At 56.2% G+C, this 15,862-nt stretch overlaps 2 protein-coding genes across 2 annotated transcripts; one reads left to right on the forward strand and one right to left on the reverse strand.

Moving 5' to 3' along the window:
* Positions 1–716: 716 nt before the first annotated feature.
* On the reverse strand, positions 717–8,108 carry NAPB (NSF attachment protein beta). The gene is made up of 11 exons (XM_033054224.2): positions 7,547–8,108; positions 5,862–5,941; positions 5,460–5,576; positions 4,845–4,891; positions 4,676–4,753; positions 4,031–4,086; positions 3,755–3,839; positions 3,121–3,225; positions 2,863–2,931; positions 2,633–2,683; positions 717–2,283 (listed from the first exon to the last, which is right to left on the reverse strand). The coding sequence occupies exons 1-11, from the start codon at positions 7,642–7,644 to the stop codon at positions 2,179–2,181; spliced, it is 891 nt and encodes a 296-aa protein (XP_032910115.1). The 5' UTR covers positions 7,645–8,108; the 3' UTR covers positions 717–2,178.
* Positions 8,109–8,233: 125 nt separating this feature from the next.
* LOC116993565 lies at positions 8,234–15,223 on the forward strand. Its single transcript, XM_033054340.1, has 8 exons — positions 8,234–8,380; positions 8,503–8,718; positions 8,830–9,010; positions 9,155–12,334; positions 12,903–13,145; positions 13,385–13,557; positions 13,815–13,932; positions 14,940–15,223. The coding sequence occupies exons 1-8, from the start codon at positions 8,241–8,243 to the stop codon at positions 15,198–15,200; spliced, it is 4,512 nt and encodes a 1,503-aa protein (XP_032910231.1). The 5' UTR covers positions 8,234–8,240; the 3' UTR covers positions 15,201–15,223.
* The last annotated feature ends 639 nt before the right edge of the window (positions 15,224–15,862 follow it).

Here is a 15,862-nt window from a genome sequence, read left to right on the forward strand (position 1 = left end):
TGGGATAAAGGGATGGCGGAGGCGTTCTCATGGAATTCTAAGCTGGAAAAAAGGGAATTTTTGTACCAGAGGTCATTTCCAAGAGGTTATATTTGAGATATTTATTCCTGCTGGAGCTCAGTTATTCCCAGTGGAAGTAAAGGGGTTGTAGATATATTTAAAGGTTGAGCACTTGGATCTGGAGCTGGGGAATGTTTTGTACTCTGGGAACATATGGGAGTTACTTGTTTGAGCTGTTCCTATTAAAATATGGAATATGGAGACCTCCCAGTGACTCAGTCGTATCCAGTGGGACACTCTCGGGTATTGGCAGGCTTGGAAAGTTCACCTGGGGAAGAGGAGATTCCCTGGAAATCTCAGAAGGGGCTACAGGGAAAAGTGGGAGGGATTCTCCATCAGGAATTGCAGTGACAGCACAAGAGGGAGGGAATGGCTTCCCAGTGACAGAGGGGGAATCCAGGTGGGATATTGGGAACCCTGTGAGGGTGGGGAGGCCCTGGAAGAGGCTGCTCCGTCCCTGGAAGTGTCCAATGGGCTTGGAGCAAGCTGGGACAGTGGAAAGTGTCCCTGGAACAGGATGAGCTTCAAGGTCTCTTCCCACCCAAACCATCCCGTGATTCCAAACGGGAATTGAAGGAATGACAGCCCCTCCCAGCCTCCATCATCCCACCTTGCTGCAGCCTTCTGAGCTTTCCAGAAGAACCACTTCTCCCCCCTTCCATCCATGATTTTCACTTTATTCATGTACAGAGTCACACCAAACATGATAATTCTCGCTAAGGCCATTTCCTTAAATAAGTTTTCCGAGTAGAGAGTGATGGAGGTGGGGCGGGGATACAGCGGGAGTGGCGGAATTGTCACCTGGGAACCGTCACAATTCACCATGGATACAGCGGAGGACATGCTGGAGCTACTCACACACAACTACCAGGTGTAGGGATGGAGTAACAGCCCTCCTGCTCCTCCTGTCCTACAACACCGACACAGGGAACGGCAACAGAACCAAAAAAACACCGGGAAAAGTGGAGCCTCCCAAGCCGTGCTTCCCCTCATCCCGGCTCCCACAGAGCCATTCCTGAGGGTGGGAATGGATGGACTCCAGGTCATTCCGAGCCTGGGGCTGGGAGATCCCTCCCTGCCTCCCAAGCCCGGCCTTTTCCACCTGCTGGGGGTGAACACAAGGACCTGTGGGAAATAAAGGGATGGGGAAGGGCGGGGAAACACCGAACCAAGGAGAATTTGGCATGGATGGGGATTTTTGGTTTTCAGAACTTCGGAGCCCAACGAGCCAAGCTCTATCCAAAGCCCAACATTCCAACCCGACTTTTTCCAGAGGAAATGGGCTGGAGCTGCCTGGAGCCTCCAGAACAGCCCTTAATGAACGACTTCACTCTTCCCAAAGAGTGACACATTGCACAAACTCCCTGAAAAACCAGGCAGCTCAATCCTCTCTCCTGAGCCACACATCCACCAATTCCTGCAGGAATTTCTCAACTTCTCCCAAGTTGCCACCCAAATTCCAACGAGGCTCCCGTGGGATCAACACCCGTGTGCAGCATCCCCAGGGGTGGGAATTTAGGGAATGTGCCCAGCCCACATGGCGGGAGAGGTACCAAACTCGATCCTTCCTCAGGTGGAATTACTTGGGAAGTGGAGGGATGGGATGCACCACGAACTAAAGTGGAAAATCAATCCAAGAAAGGTGGAAGCAGGACCTAGGGCCGACACCTGGAATGCCTTTGGCGTGGTGGGGGTGTGCAGGATATTCCCAATTCCCAAAGCCTCTGGCTAGCACCACTTCCAGACCCCCAAACCCAAGTGCATCCAACACTGGAGAACGGGAAGGCGGGAACACAGCGGGCTGGAAGCGCTTACTGGTACTGTGCTGGCCTGGATGGAATATTTACATGCTGGAATCAACGGAAGAGCGGGAAAACCGGGAGCTGCGAGTGCAGGCACCAGGATGAGCGGGGCCAAACCCCAGGAGGAGAAGGAGGAAGAGCAGGAATTCCTCTCCAAGGGCTTCTCCCGCCTCGAATCCGCCCGGAGCATCACCACAGAGCGGGGGCTAAAGAAACACAGTGAGCCATGGGAGTGGGAAGCGACGAAAGAAAGCGCGGGATTGGGTCGGGAATTCCCGAAAAGTCCTCGGCTGGAGGCGGGAAGGGCCCGCGGGCGTCACTTGAGGTCGCCGTCGCCCTCGCCCTGGATGGTTTTCTTGATGCGCAGCAGCATCGTGGTGAGCCACTGATCCAGCCGAGAGATGGAGTCGAATTCCTTCACCTGGCACCGGCAGGAAAACGTGGATCAGGGAGCGGGAGGGGATGGGAGCGGGGAGGAATGGAGGAAAAGAAATGGGGAAAAGGGGAAAAGCACAGGGCCACAGTGCAGGGAAAAGTCTCTCCAAACCCACCCAAGCACTTTAAGCTCCTGTCAAACACCAAAGGAGCAAACCCTCAGGATCTGAGCTCTCCATGAAAACCCAGGAATGGCAAAGGAGGAAGCTGGGACCTTGCTGGAGCAGCTCTGTCCCTGGCCCCTCTCCACAGATTCCCAAATCCTGAGCAGGGCACAGGCATCCCAAAAAAGAGAAGGAAGAAGCAGCACTCCCAAGGAACCAACAGGTACTCACTGCCTCAGTGTAGGCCTCGCTGTTCTGCTCCTCGTGAGCTTCCAGCAGTTTCTGGGAACACACCAGGAAAAATCAGGGAATGAATGCTCTGCTCCTGCATGTTCTCATCCCAGGGAACAGAGCACCCACCACAAATGGGGATCTGGGCCAAATCCAGGATGATGTCCTCTGAAATGCTGGGAGAAAGGAGAAAACCCCTGGAAAAGTGGGAAATTCCCCTGGTTACTCACTTTCAATAGCTTGCATTCCCGGGAATCTGTGAAAGCCGGGAACATCTCTTCGTATTTCTCCAGTGCAAGCTGGAAGAGAGAAGAGATCCCTTCACACACCATTCTCTTTTTTTTCCCCAGGATTTGCCTTCCCATCCTCAAACTTAGGAAAGCATCCACCAGGAATCCAGCGTGGCAGTGGCACATCAAGAATTCCAGCCACTGCTGAGGAGGGATCAGGGATTTTGGGATAATCAGCGGAATTCTGGGATAACTGACCTTGGCATTCAGCTCATCCACGATGAAGTGGCACAGGGCAGCTTTGAAGAAATATTCCTTGGCGCTGTACTTGAGCAAAGGGTTATCCATCGTGTTTGTTCCCACCTGGAAAAAAAAAACCCAAACAAAAAAAAAAAAAAAAAAAAAAAAAAAAAAAAACATGGAAAAAGGGGGCAGGAAAGGAAAGCCTGGATTCAACCAATTCCAATTCCACCCCGAGCCACAGAGCTGGGAATAAAAGGCATGGAAAAAATGCCAAAAAGCTGTTGGGAAGCAGGGAGGTTTTGAACTCATCCCAAGGGAAGACAGATCCCACCAGGCTGATCCCTGGTTGATGAGGAAATGGGAAAACAAATCCAATTGGGAAGAAGCTGCTCTAGGATTAACCCTCTGGAAGTGGCAAGCAGCACTGGTATTCCCAGAGTTGATAAATCCAGGAGGGAATTTTCTACCAAAGGATGTTGCAAATACATCCAAAGGGGAATTTTGATGGATTTCTTTGCCTGTAAACACTGAAAAATCACGGACGTGGCAGCTAGGGACACTCAGTCATGCTGGGTGCCCTCAGAGAGCTCTTCCAACGTGAGCAATTCCCTGATTCTGGCAGCCCTTCCCATGGGATGTGGCTGCTGACCTGCTCGTAGATCTCGATGGCTTTCTGGTACTGCTCCAGCTGCGCCGCGTACGCCGCCACCTTCAGCAGACACTTGTTGGCCGAGCTGCAACCACATCCCAAAAATCAGGCCCTGAATCCCGGGAACTCAGCAGCCCCAGCACCCCTTCCCGCTGAGAAAAGCGGGACCCACAGCTGGGATTTAGAGGGAACAGCCCAGCCCAGCAGTGTGCTGGTTCTGGGAGGGCCTGGGGTGGATCCCTGCTCCAGCCCTTCCCGCTGATCCCAAGGACTCGCCTGTTGGATTCCTCTCCCTTGTAATAATCCGCGGCCTGCTCGTAGTGCGCGATGGCCTGGGGACAGAAATGTGGGATCGGTTATCCCGGGATAGAGCACCCCAGGGAGCAGCACAGCACTCAGGGATCCAACAGAACAAGGAAACCCTCGCCTGGAAAAGAACCCTGAAATCCCAGCCAGTTTCATCCTGAGAAATTCCAGCGGGAGATCCGCAGTGGGATTCCTGCTCAGGGAGCTTGGAAGTGGGAGTGAGGGAATCAGTGGTGATGTGGGAGCTCAAAGTGATGGAAAATGGCTCCGTGGCATTCCTGAAGTGCTTTTCCAATGGGAAAGGCTGAGGAGGATTCTCACTGGAGCATTCAGCACAGGGACACAGCAGAGGCTTGGGAATGCTCCACGGAAGCCTCCAGGCTGGGAAAACCATTAACTCCAGCTCAGGGCTGGAATGCAGGGATGGGAGACGGGAATTCTCCAGCTTGGGGAGGGGCAAGGAAATCCCAGGAACGGTTTGGGTTGGAACTGGGGGAACACCTCCCACCATCCCAGAGCTTGGCTGCGGGCACTTCCAGGGATGCGAGAACCACGGGATTCCCGGGAAAACCGCGGGGATGATGTCATTATGACGTCATTGATAGTATCCCTGACCTTCTCGATGTCCACCAGCTCGGCCTCGTAGATCTCGGCGATGGTGATGTGGTGCTTGGCGGCGATGGTGAAGCGGCCCTGGAAGGGAGGGAAGCAGGGAGGGATGCGGGGTGAGGAGCGGCGCTCCCGGGCGGCCCCGCGGCGCTCCCGGCGGCGGGAATGTTCTTACCATATCCGTGTAGATATCGATGGCTGCGTTTAAGCAGTTGATGGCCTCTGCAGCGTGTGTGAGAGACAACAGCGTCAGCCGCGCCCCCCTGCCCGGTCCCCACCCCGGAGCCATCCCAGCAATTCCCAAAGGGAACCAACAGCAGGATGGGCCAACCCCGAGTTTGCAGTCTGCATCCCCCAGCAGAGCAAACTTCAAGGGATCAGCCACTGTTTTCCAGGGAATTTGGGAGCTTCACCACTCCAAAAGGGTGTTAGCCACCCTGAGTTTGTTCCCGTGTCTCCTGGTGGGATTTGCTTCCAAACCTATCCAGGGAAAAGTGGATTGGAGACTTTCCCAACAATCACAACCTGGTTGAAAGAATCCCAAAGCCTTGGGGACACAGCTGGGATCCCACAGTGCCTGAAGCCATTCCGCAGGAAGCCATTCCCTAAAGCCAAGCCACACCAGGATGGAAGCTGCCAAAAATCCCAACACCCTGCAGCATTCCAAAATCCCAACAAACACCAGGAGGAGATGCCAGGACAGCGCTGCCCTCCTGCAGCATCCCAAAGTTCCTCGTGGAAAAGCAGGAGTGCACCACCTCTGCTGGGAACAATCCCAGATTCCACTTACCTTGCGGATCCGCTTTTTTGTAGGCATTCCCTGCATCCACGAAGCTGGTGGCTGAGTCGTGCTTGCTCTGGAGCTGCATGTGCAGCTTGGCTGCCTGGCAAAAGGCATTTCCTGCCGCTGGAAAAGAAGGAATGCCAATCCTGTGAGTCCTGGGAATGAGCAGGAATGATTGTGCTGCTTCCAGGATCTGGGGGATTTAGGGATGAGAGCTTCCCAAGCAGCATCACCAGCTGGCATTTTAAAATTCCGCCAAGATCCTTCAGCTCACTGCCCTTGTCCACTCTCCCAGTATTTAAATTTAGGTGGATACAGAGACCATTCCCCACTGGAATAATTCACAGGAAGACTTTTGGGCACTCCAGGATTATCCACACCCCCCCAGATCCCAGGATTTGGACTCACCACTCCAGTTTTTGGCGATCTTGAACATGTTGGCAGCCCTGGTGTACATCTCACAGGCCTCCTCCACCCGGGTGTTGCCCCTGGAATGCAGCAGGAATGCTCCTGAGGCCGGGCCAGGAGGGAACACGGCTCCAGAGCCAAAACTGGGATTGGGAATCTTGGCCTCTCCAGGCTCTGTGAGGGGATGCTGGATTTGGGGGCTCTCCCGGGATTCCGAGATGCCAAAGGTCAGATTTTTGGTAAGGAAATGCAGATTTTTTTCATGGAAAAGAAGAAAAAGGAAGCTCTGGGGGAACCTCCTTGCTCTCCATAACTGGAATCAGGTGGGATCAAGCTCTGCTTCCACAGCAAAAAACAAAAAAAGGAATCCCAGAATCCTTAAGGTTGGAAAATCCCATAAGCCCACGAATCCAACGTTCCCCCAAAAATCCGCGTCCCCAAGTGCCACATCCACACTGCTCTTAAATCGACCTCACAAGAGGTATTATTCCATTTTCTTTTCCATCCCTTGGGAATCCTGGGGCTTTTCTCCCCTCCCTCCCTGCCTCTGGCAGCACAGCACGGTTGGTTTGGAAGCTCGGGCGGGATTTTTGGATCCCTCCTTGCCCTTGGAAGGAGCCTCGGGCATCGAGGAATGCTGCACTCGGAGAGGCCTCGGGAACAGGGCAGGTCGCAGCCTTTTAATCCCCCAAAATAGTAGAAATAAAGGGATATTTCCTTCCACAACAGCTTTTGTGCAAGGTGATGGAGCAATTCCAGGAAGAGCCCAGGTGGGAAGAAGGAATTTGGCTGGCTCTGGGAGGCCTGGACATCTTGTTTGCCAGGGAAGATGCCAAGAGCCGAGTCACCCCCACCCCCCCACCTTTCCTTCCTCTTTTTATTTTTTTTTACTCCATCTGTTTTTAGCCCTGGAAATTAAAAATTCCCGTCTCGAAATCTCTGCCCGTTCCCTCCAAGGATTTTCAGGAATTTGCCGCCCGGATTATGCCCCAGGAGCAGGCCCTGATTGATTAATCTGCCGGAGGCCCGAGAGGAATTTCTATTTAAAACTTGTGGATTTTCGGGCGGCCGCAGCCGATTTTTCCGGACTGATGGATAAAAAAACATCCCTGCCTGTTCTTTCCTTAAAAAAAAAAAAAACTAAGGAAAAGCAGGAGTGAGGTGGCCTAACCATCGGGACTCAGCGAGCCTGGAGCAGCCAGGCCCAGGGGAAAGGAAGGATGCTCTGCCATTTTCTGGGATAACGCCGGTTCCCGGGGATTTCGGGAGAGCCCATCCCTGCCAGGGCCAGATGATTCCCCCGGGATGAGGGGACAGGAGCCGCAGAGGCCTCTGTCACATCCCTGTGGCCGTGGAGGGAAATCCGGGATTGGATCGGGATGGGAGCGATGGGGAAAACCCTTACCCACAGTGGGGGAAAAAACGGGGGAGAGGTGGGGAAGGGGAGCGGGAAACAGGGAAGGGGGCGGATGGAGGAGATGGGGAAGGAGGAACGGATGGGGGAGATGGGAATGGGAGTGTGGAGAAGAGGCATCCAGGAGCCGGGGAACGAGGAGGGGGGAGATGCGGGATGCGGGAAGGGAAATGCGGGATGCGGGAAGGGGGATGCGGGATGCCGGATGCAGGAAGGGGGATGCCGGACGCAGGAAGGGGGATGCAGGATGCGGGATTTGGGAGGCGCTCACCCGAAGAGCCCCCGCAGGAAGGAGTGCGAGCCCTTGACCCGCTTCTCGGCCTCCGCCATCAGCTGCACGGCCTCCCGCTCCTTGCCGGCGCTGTCCATGGCTCCCCGTGCCTTTCCTGCCTTCCCTGCCTTTCCTGCTCCTCCTCCGCCGCGGCACCGGGAGCGGGGCGGGGCGCGCGCAGGATGCGGGGGATGCGGGATCCGGTTGTTCCCGGAGGGGGGAATTCCTGCTGGAGCTCGGGCCTGGTGCTCACGGGGCGGGCAGTGGGAGCTTAGCCCTGGATCTGGGCCAGACCAATCCTTATTCTGAAGGGGATTTATGTCGCTGTCGGAGTTCCCGGGGAATTACCTCACCTGTCAGGCACCAGAGCTGAAGCTCAGGTTCCCGGGGAGATAGGCTACGCTTTCCTGGGAATATTCCACACTAAGGATAATCAGGAGAAGGGGTCACTTGTGTCCTGCCCCCGTTAGCTGAGCCCACATTCGGGTTGTTCAAAAACGGCCCTGCAAGCGGGGAAAACTGGGATATTCCTGCCTGATCCCTCCCCTGCGCGCTCGGGCCGAGGGAAATCCCACAACCCGGAAGCCGCCGGACTACAACTCCCGGCGTGCCCCGCGGCCGGCGCGCTGCGTGACGTCACCTCCCCGCGCCCGCCGTCTCCATGGCGACGCTGGCGCATCTCGGCGTCGCTCCCATGGGAACGGCCCGCATGGCGTCCCGGGAACCGCGGCAACCGGGGGAAAAAGAGCTCCCCCCGGCTCCGCTGTCCCATGAACAGCCCGTGATGATCCCCCGAGAAAGGAAATCCCGGCTCCGGTGTCCCGGGAATTCCAGGTGAGTGACCTGGTTTCTGGGCGAAGTGAAAGCCGGGAGCGTTTCCCAAGCCAGGAACTGCCGTCCCCGTCCGAGCCGGCTGGGAAAACTGGGAACTGTTCCACACTGGATTCCTTTTCCAGGCAGGACAACATGGAGCCTTTTTCTCTCTCTGAGCTCGGGCTCCCAACAGACAACAAAGCTATCCAGGGAATTCTCTGTCCCATGGCTGTGGAGCTCTGCCACCTCCTCCTTGCCCTGGAACGGGAAGATGGGATTTGCCCGGCCTTCCCCAACTTGGGGGAAAAGGCAGGAAAATTAGCCAAAGCTACGGAAGAACTCGCTGCTGTGGCAAGGAGGTGAGGTGGATTTAGGGGCTGGGAAGAGATGGAAAAGCTGGCAGGGAGCCTGCATCCTCCTGGAGTGGTGGGGAATGCACAGGAGTGCTGAGCCCAGTCCTCCCATTCCAGGCTGTCCGAGGATTGCGGCCAGGAGGGGAGCACAGAGATGTGTCCCGTGGGTGACTCCCTGCTCCAGGCTGGCAGGGACGTGCTGCTGGCAGCATTCCAGCTCCAGGAGCATCCTGACAGCCCTCGGCACCGACAGCACCTGGCAGTGGCCACCAAGAGGATCCTGGTGGAGACAGCAAAGGTGAGGGGACACTGGGAAGGGACATAAGTGGAGGGGGGAAGCTCCAGCAGATCCATGGAGCAAACACCTCCTCCCAGCTCCAGGGATGAAAGGGGAATGGGAATTCCTGACCTGAGCGCCTTTTGTGCCTTGTTTCCTGGTTAGCTCCTTCTGCTGGAAGAGGCTGCAGGCATGAGGAGGATCACTGGTGCTGCCAGCTGGCTCCTGGAATGCCTGAGCGTGCTGCGGGATGCCCGGGACGCTCCAGGGCTACTGGCTGCATTCCAGGCCTTTTCTGAGGCCCTGCTCCTGCTGAGCCAGCTGACAGCCAAGCGCCTCCAGCAGCTCCCAGACTGTCCTGCAGGGAAGAGCTTGGCCCAGACCCTGCAGCTGCTCCACGAGTGTGTCCCACTCATCCACACGGCCAAGCACAGCGCCCTGACACATCCCGGGGATTGCCAAGCTGGCTTCTCCCAAGATCCTGTTTTCCAGCTGGCCGACAGGACCATCAGGGAGCTGCTGTCCCTGCTCACGGAGCCACAGGACAGGAGTGGGATCTTCTCCCAGCAGGTGAGCAGGCTCCAGGCTCTCCTCTCCCACCCTGACCCCCTGCGCCTCTCCGAGGGTGCGTTCAGCTCCCACTTGGAAGCGGTCATTCTCCATGGAATGCTGCTGGCAGAGTCATCCAGGCCGGATCTGCAGCTGGAGCTGGTGGAACGTTGCTGGGTCCTGCTACAGCTGAGGAGGAGCATCTGCAGCCACATGGGGCGGAGGGAGGAACAGCCAGGACAGAGGCAGGGAGAACACGGACTGCAGCGGGAATGTCACAGCCTGAGGGGGGAGCTGGAAAACCTGGACCGGGCAGTGCTCAGGGCCACGCTGTGCCAAATCCTGGATGGATTCTTCGAGGAGAAGGAGCCCCTGAGGCAGCTGGCTGAAGGTGCCCTCAGCCTTGCTGGTCCAGGATGTTTTCCAGCAGGACCAGGAGGAATTTTAAGGAAGCTCCAGCCCCTCATTGCTGCCGTCTTCGCTCAGGCCCAGCGGATGCTCCGAGCGGCCGATCTGGTCCTGGCCAGGTGTGCCAAGGCCCAAACTGCCAGGGAAATGCGGGAGGGTGTGGAGCACCTGCGGAGCCTGCTGGCCAGCCTCCCTTCCCTGCTCACAGAAATGAGCAGGAATTCCATGGAGCAGCTCCAGGCCCTGTGCTGTGCCTGGGCCAGAGCCACCGACAGCCTCCTGCGCTGCTTTGAGGAGACCATCGGCATGAGGGAATTCCTGGAGTTATCCATCCTGGAGCTGGCCAAGCACAGGGAATGGTGCCAAGCAGCGCTGGAACGCCAGGATGCCGAGGGATTCTCCTGGCACGCCGCTCGCCTCAGGGGCTGGGCGCGCTGGGTGGTTGGAGCCACCACCCGGCACGTGGACAGGGCCACGGATCCCATCTTCAGGAATGGTCTGCTGGTGTGGGTGGAGCAATTGGCCAAATCCATCCTGGAGCTGGGAGCAGTCACAGCCCTCCTTCCAGGAAGGTTTTGCTGCCTCCAAAGCCGGGATGCCTTTTCCCAGGCAGCGAGCTCCCTGATGGACTCTGCTCTCCGTGTCCAAGCCGGGCTGGATGGGTCCAACCACCCGGAGATCCTCAGCCCGCTCCGGGAGCAAGTGCGGAGCACCAAGGTGGGAAAGGGGCTGGAGCTCAGCCCGCCCCACACTGGGATACAAAGCAGTAGGGATGAGGCCGTGTTCCAAGGAGACATCCAAAGTCATCCATCTTCACCACCAGCTAGCTTCCCCCTGGATGCACGGAAAGGGGACACACACCCTGTCATGGCAGCTCTCCTGAGAGCATCCCGAGCCGGTGACACGGATGCTGTCCGTGCTGCTTGTTCCATCCTGCTGGAGCTCTCCAACGGCTGTGTGGAAGCAGCACGGGAAGCACTGCCCCTGGCTGAGCCCCCCCAACTCCAGGTGCTGGAGCAGCACAGGGATATCATGGCACTGACCCCACAGATCATCAGCCTGGCCATGGAAACGGGCCCTGGGCAGCTCCCTGCTCCAGGCAGGCTTCTCCACATGGCACTCAGGCTCTCGGGAAAGATCCAGGAGACTCAGGAGTGCCTGGCAGCTGTGGCAGGCTCTTGGAATGGTCTGGCCCAGCAAGTGCTTGGATTTATCCTGTCAGGTGACCTTCCAAGAGGGAAGCAAGCTTTGGATGAGACCCTGCTGGGCTTAGCGGGAGCAGTGCAGGTGGCAGGAGACATTGCAAGCACAGCCTGCAGCAAGGAAAATCCCAATCCCTCCCATGTCCAGGAGAGCTTTCTGCAGCTCCAAGCCAAGTTTTCCCACGCTCAGCTGAACACCAAAGCGTTCCTGGAGAAGGCAGCATCCTTCAGGGAATCCTGTGGGATGGAAAAGGCCATCCTGGAGCTGCACGGTGCCTGGTGGGCCATCGGCATGCGTGTCCTGCTGGATGCCGTGGATCAGTTCGTGGGCAGGGACGTGCTGTTCCTCAGGGAGCTGAGCAGAGCTGTGAGGAACAAGGTTGGCCCCCAGAGCCTCCTGGCTGCTGTGGCTGAGAATTCCCTCAGGTTGCAGGAGGCTGCCCGGCTCTCCTACTTATCCTGCCCCGGAGACCACGGTGCCAGAGAAATGCTGGCACTCCGGGAGGAGATCCAGGTGCTCATGGAAGCCCTGCTGGATGTGTCCAACACCCTCCTGCTCTCCCCACTGCCTGCTGCCAGCCTGGCCATCCGCTTTGAGCTCCTGCAGAGGGACGTGGCCCTCAGGGCCAAGGCATTGATGCTCCACATGGAAAAGCTCAACATGGAACAGCTGCAGCTCATCCAAGATGTGGTTGGAGCAGCTCTGTCCAACCTCACCCAAGAGGAGAGGGAGAGGAGCAAAGAAGGCTTTGAGGAGAAGGCAAATCAGCTCATGGCTGATGTCCAGTGGGTCAGGAACACCCTGAGGGATGCTCTGGAGGCCGGTGCTCAACTTCCATCACAGCCTGACCTGCTGTCCATGGCTGAGCACTTCCTGCTCCTCACAGCTGACGTGCTGGGAAGCGCCCGGCAGCACTTCCAGAGCCACCAGGACACTGGGGATCCCTGCCAGGACACTGGGGACCCCCACCTGGACAGTGTGGTGTGGTACTGGTCAGCCAAGGCACACTACCTTGTCACACAGCTCCGGGTTATCCACGGAATGGACAGGGACACCCTGCGGCGCCTCAGGGAATGCCTGCAGCAGGAATCACGCTTCCCAGGATCGCCCAACAGCACAGCCAGGCTCTCCCCAGCCCCAGAGCCCACTGAGGCAGCAGGAATTCATCCAAGCAGGAGCAGAGGAGTGAGTGGAGCCATGTGGGAAGGGGGTGAGCTGGTACGGGAGCTCTTGTCCCTGGCAGGGTGTTCGTCAGGGTTGTCTGTCATTCCTGGTGCTGCCAGCGTAGAGCAGGAATGTGAGGGATGCTGGCAGGGCAGAGCAGGAATATGAGGGATGCTGGCAGGGCCTCTGGAGGTCAGCAGGCTGACCCTGGGCCACTCAGGCAGCTCAGGTTGCTGGCAGCCCTGGATTCCTGGACATCTGATCCTACATCCATCCCTCTCCACCATTTTGAGGCAGGGGGGCTGTAGCTCTCCCTCACCTCCACACATTCCCTCTGGGAATACCAGCAACTCCATTCCCATGGGTATCAGGAGCTGGGAAAGGCTTTGGCACAGACCCAGTCCTTCAGCAAAGTGTTCTAGAGCTCTAATTGTGCTGGGAATTAATTGTAAACTGTCCGCTTGCAGGACACCCTACTCCCATTCGGAGAGCTCTGGATTTAGGGAGAAGGGCTGGTGGGAAGGTGAAGAGGATCCAGCAGGGGTTGGGAAGCTCTCCCACCAACTTTACTTACCAAAATCTCCTTCAGAAACACCCAGGTGGAGGAGACCACCCGGCATCGCTGAGTCCACACATTCCAGGCTTGGCATCTGCTCTGTTACTGTCTCACCAGTGCCAGGATGGCCCTTCCAGCATCTCCCCTGCAAAGCAGGAGAGAGGGAACTGGGACAAGTGGCAGGGTGGCCCCAGCAAGGTGTCCCAGGTGACCCAGGACATGGCCACGAGGATGCTGCACATGGCTCAGTTCCTGAGGAGGAAAGGCCCCATTGCGGTAGGCAGTGCTCCATCCCTCCTGCTTTCCCTTAGGATTTCCCTTGGCTCCATCCCAAATACCTGTGTTACACCCAGTTCTTGAGAGAGCTGCAAAACACTCCAAATTCCTTCCTCCTGTTTGGATGTGAGCTTGGAATCCTGTCCTTTTCCTCAAGATATAGCTGAGCCTGCCTGTCCTGCAGGAAAAGCAATTTTTCCCTTCTCTCCCCAATCCCATTGATTTCTATCCCGTTCCAGAGCAAGGAGCAGTTTGTTGCCTGTGCCAGACAAATGGTTTCCGATGGAATGGTGGTTGCTAAGTTTGGGAACATCCTTGCCAAGCACTGCCTGGACCAGAGATGCTCCATGGAGCTGCTCCGTGCCACTGAGCACACCCAATCCATCAGCAGCCAGCTCGGCATCGTGGCCAGGTGAGCTGCCAGCACCTGGGATCACCCCTCCCAAGACCATCCAAGAGGGATCCCTCCTCCAAGGAATGTGGGTGGTGGTCCCCAGAGGTCCTAGGGGAGGTGGGTATTGTCCAGTAGTTGAGGAATAATTTGATGGCCTCCCTTCCCTCTGTGGGTTTCCCTGCTCTGATGGTGCAGGGGACACAAGCTGGGTTTGGGATAACACTGTCAGTATGTCCATTATCCTTCCAATAAAATCCTTTGGGATGTCTTTGAAGGGTGAAAGCAGTGACTGGGGAGAGCAAGGCCTCCTCTGAGCTGCTGCTGAGCAATGTGCAGAACCTCATCCAAGCGGTCCAGCACGTCCTGAGGGCAGCCGAGGCGGCGTGCGTCAAAGTGAGTCCATCATGGAACCAATCCTGGAATTATCTGGGTGGGAAGAGTTGCTCCAAGCCCTATCCAACCTGGCTTTGAGCAGCTGCAGGGATGGGGCAGCCACAGCTTCTCTGTGCCAGGGCCTTCCCACCCTCACAGGGAACGGGTTCTCCCTAACAGTGATTGCTAAGCAGCAATTCCACACTGCGGGAGCTTCTCATCCAGGGTTTTCTGTGGGATCTGGCTGCTCTGGGACTCCAGCTGGAGCAAATACTCCTCCTGGAATACTTTCATTTTGTGCCTGTCTCATGTCCAAAGCCCACTCTGCATTGACCAGGCATTGACTGTCCTTGAAGTCACCTTTACCTAGTCCATTCCCCACTTAATTTTTGGATCATGGAGCACCTTTATTTGGAATTAGTCTATGCTATCCTCTTTTATTCCCAAAAGCCAAATTCCCAAGAGTTTCCCATGCAGCTGCCATCAACAGCTACCTGATCTGACTGTAAAGTCTGTGGGAGCAGATTTTTCCTGAAAACAAATGGAAAACAAGTGCAGACACCACCAGGCTGTCCCTGAGGCTGAATCCCATCCTCCTCTATAATCCTACTGCTTTTCCTGGGATCAGCCCCTCTTTTTGAAGGAAATACAGATTTTTTAGAATCCCATTTGCTGAACAATCAGCCCCAAGGGTAACAAAACTTCTCCTGTGCTTAACTAAACTTAAAACTTCCTCTATTTGCCCATTTTTCACTTTGCTGCAGCCAGCCTGGATTAATTAGTTAATTAATTAATTTTTACTATCTGGATCCCCAAGTCCTTTGTGACCTGGAGATTTCCCTTTGGAAATTTCCCTGCTCATCAACAAACTGCCCTCCTTTTTCCTGTCCTGTGAGAAGCATTCTGAAGCATTCTGAAGCATTGAGAGGCAGCAATGCCATGTGGATCACGCACACATCGGCACATCCAGACTTTTCCATAATTTAGGATGCACAGGGATATATTAAAGCAATTCCTTTGTCCAACAGGGTTTGGGACAACCCTCAGCAGACCCTGAAGAAGAAGAAGTTGCTGCTTACTGCCAGCAGTGGAGGAAAAACCTGACACAGCACAGGGCCAAGGAGGCTTTGAATTCCGACCGGGATGAATTAGGGCTCCGGAAAACTCGAGGGGCGAAGGCTGAGCCCACCCTGATGTCTCTGGTGCAAGAGCAACCCCCTGGGAGCAGGAATATCCCAAAGCATCCCAGTCCCAGGAAAGGACCTACAGTTATGGACAGACACCTGTAAATGCAGAGAGGGGCTCCTTGTCCTGTTGGAAGCAGAGGAGGAGAACTTTGCAGTGTGAAGGATTCCTGCTGGAGTTTTTCATCGTGGCAGGAAAATCTTGGAACAGGCTCCGTGGGGAGGTCAGGAATTTTCTGGTGAGTGTTTTACCTCCAGGTGGTGAGATGGGATGGACGGGGCTTTGGAGGTGTTGGAGGTGTGGAGGTGTCCCTGCCCATGGCAGGGGGTGGAATGGGTAAGTTTTAGGTCCCTTCCCACCCAAACTGTTCCAGGACTGTGATCCAGAGATGCTCAGGCTTTGTGCTGTCTTTCCTCCATCACATATCCAGGGATACAGCAGTGGGGAGCACTCTGTCTCACCTGCTGCCCCTGAGCCTGCAGATTTCTCCCCAAAATCCCCCTCAGCCCCAGGATCTTCCCCTATATTCAATCCCCAAGACCACCTACCTCAGCTTCCAGAGTATCCCAGACTGTGGCACTGCTGCTCCTGGATCCTGGCTGTCCACATCCCTCCTTCCCAGCCTCAGCATCACCAGCTGGAAACGCTGCTCCAGGCTGGAATTCTGCAGGAGATACACAACCCAACAGATCACACCTGGCTCCATGGTGGCTGCAGCCCATTCCAGCCCACCTTGGTGTCCCACCTGCATCCCAACCACCTTCCC

Source organism: Catharus ustulatus, chromosome 3, assembly GCF_009819885.2.
Source record: "Catharus ustulatus isolate bCatUst1 chromosome 3, bCatUst1.pri.v2, whole genome shotgun sequence".
In the NCBI taxonomy this organism is placed as follows: Eukaryota; Metazoa; Chordata; class Aves; order Passeriformes; family Turdidae; genus Catharus; species Catharus ustulatus.

What these genes read in the sequence shown, in the direction of transcription:
- NAPB (XM_033054224.2), bottom strand. Translation starts at nt 7,644, where the DNA reads ATGGACAGCGCCGGCAAGGAGCGGGAGGCCGTGCAGCTGATGGCGGAG. An exon ending in CCATCGAGATCTACGAGCAG is followed by an intron (nt 3,226 to 3,754) that starts GTCAGCAGCCAC and finishes TTTTTTTTCCAG; the next exon opens with GTGGGAACAAACACGATGGA. An exon ending in GCGAGGCCTACACTGAGGCA is followed by an intron (nt 2,284 to 2,632) that starts GTGAGTACCTGT and finishes TGCCGGTGCCAG; the next exon opens with GTGAAGGAATTCGACTCCAT.
- LOC116993565 (XM_033054340.1), top strand. Translation starts at nt 8,241, where the DNA reads ATGGGAACGGCCCGCATGGCGTCCCGGGAACCGCGGCAACCGGGGGAA. An exon ending in GGAGGAAAGGCCCCATTGCG is followed by an intron (nt 13,146 to 13,384) that starts GTAGGCAGTGCT and finishes ATCCCGTTCCAG; the next exon opens with AGCAAGGAGCAGTTTGTTGC. An exon ending in CCGAGGCGGCGTGCGTCAAA is followed by an intron (nt 13,933 to 14,939) that starts GTGAGTCCATCA and finishes TTTGTCCAACAG; the next exon opens with GGTTTGGGACAACCCTCAGC.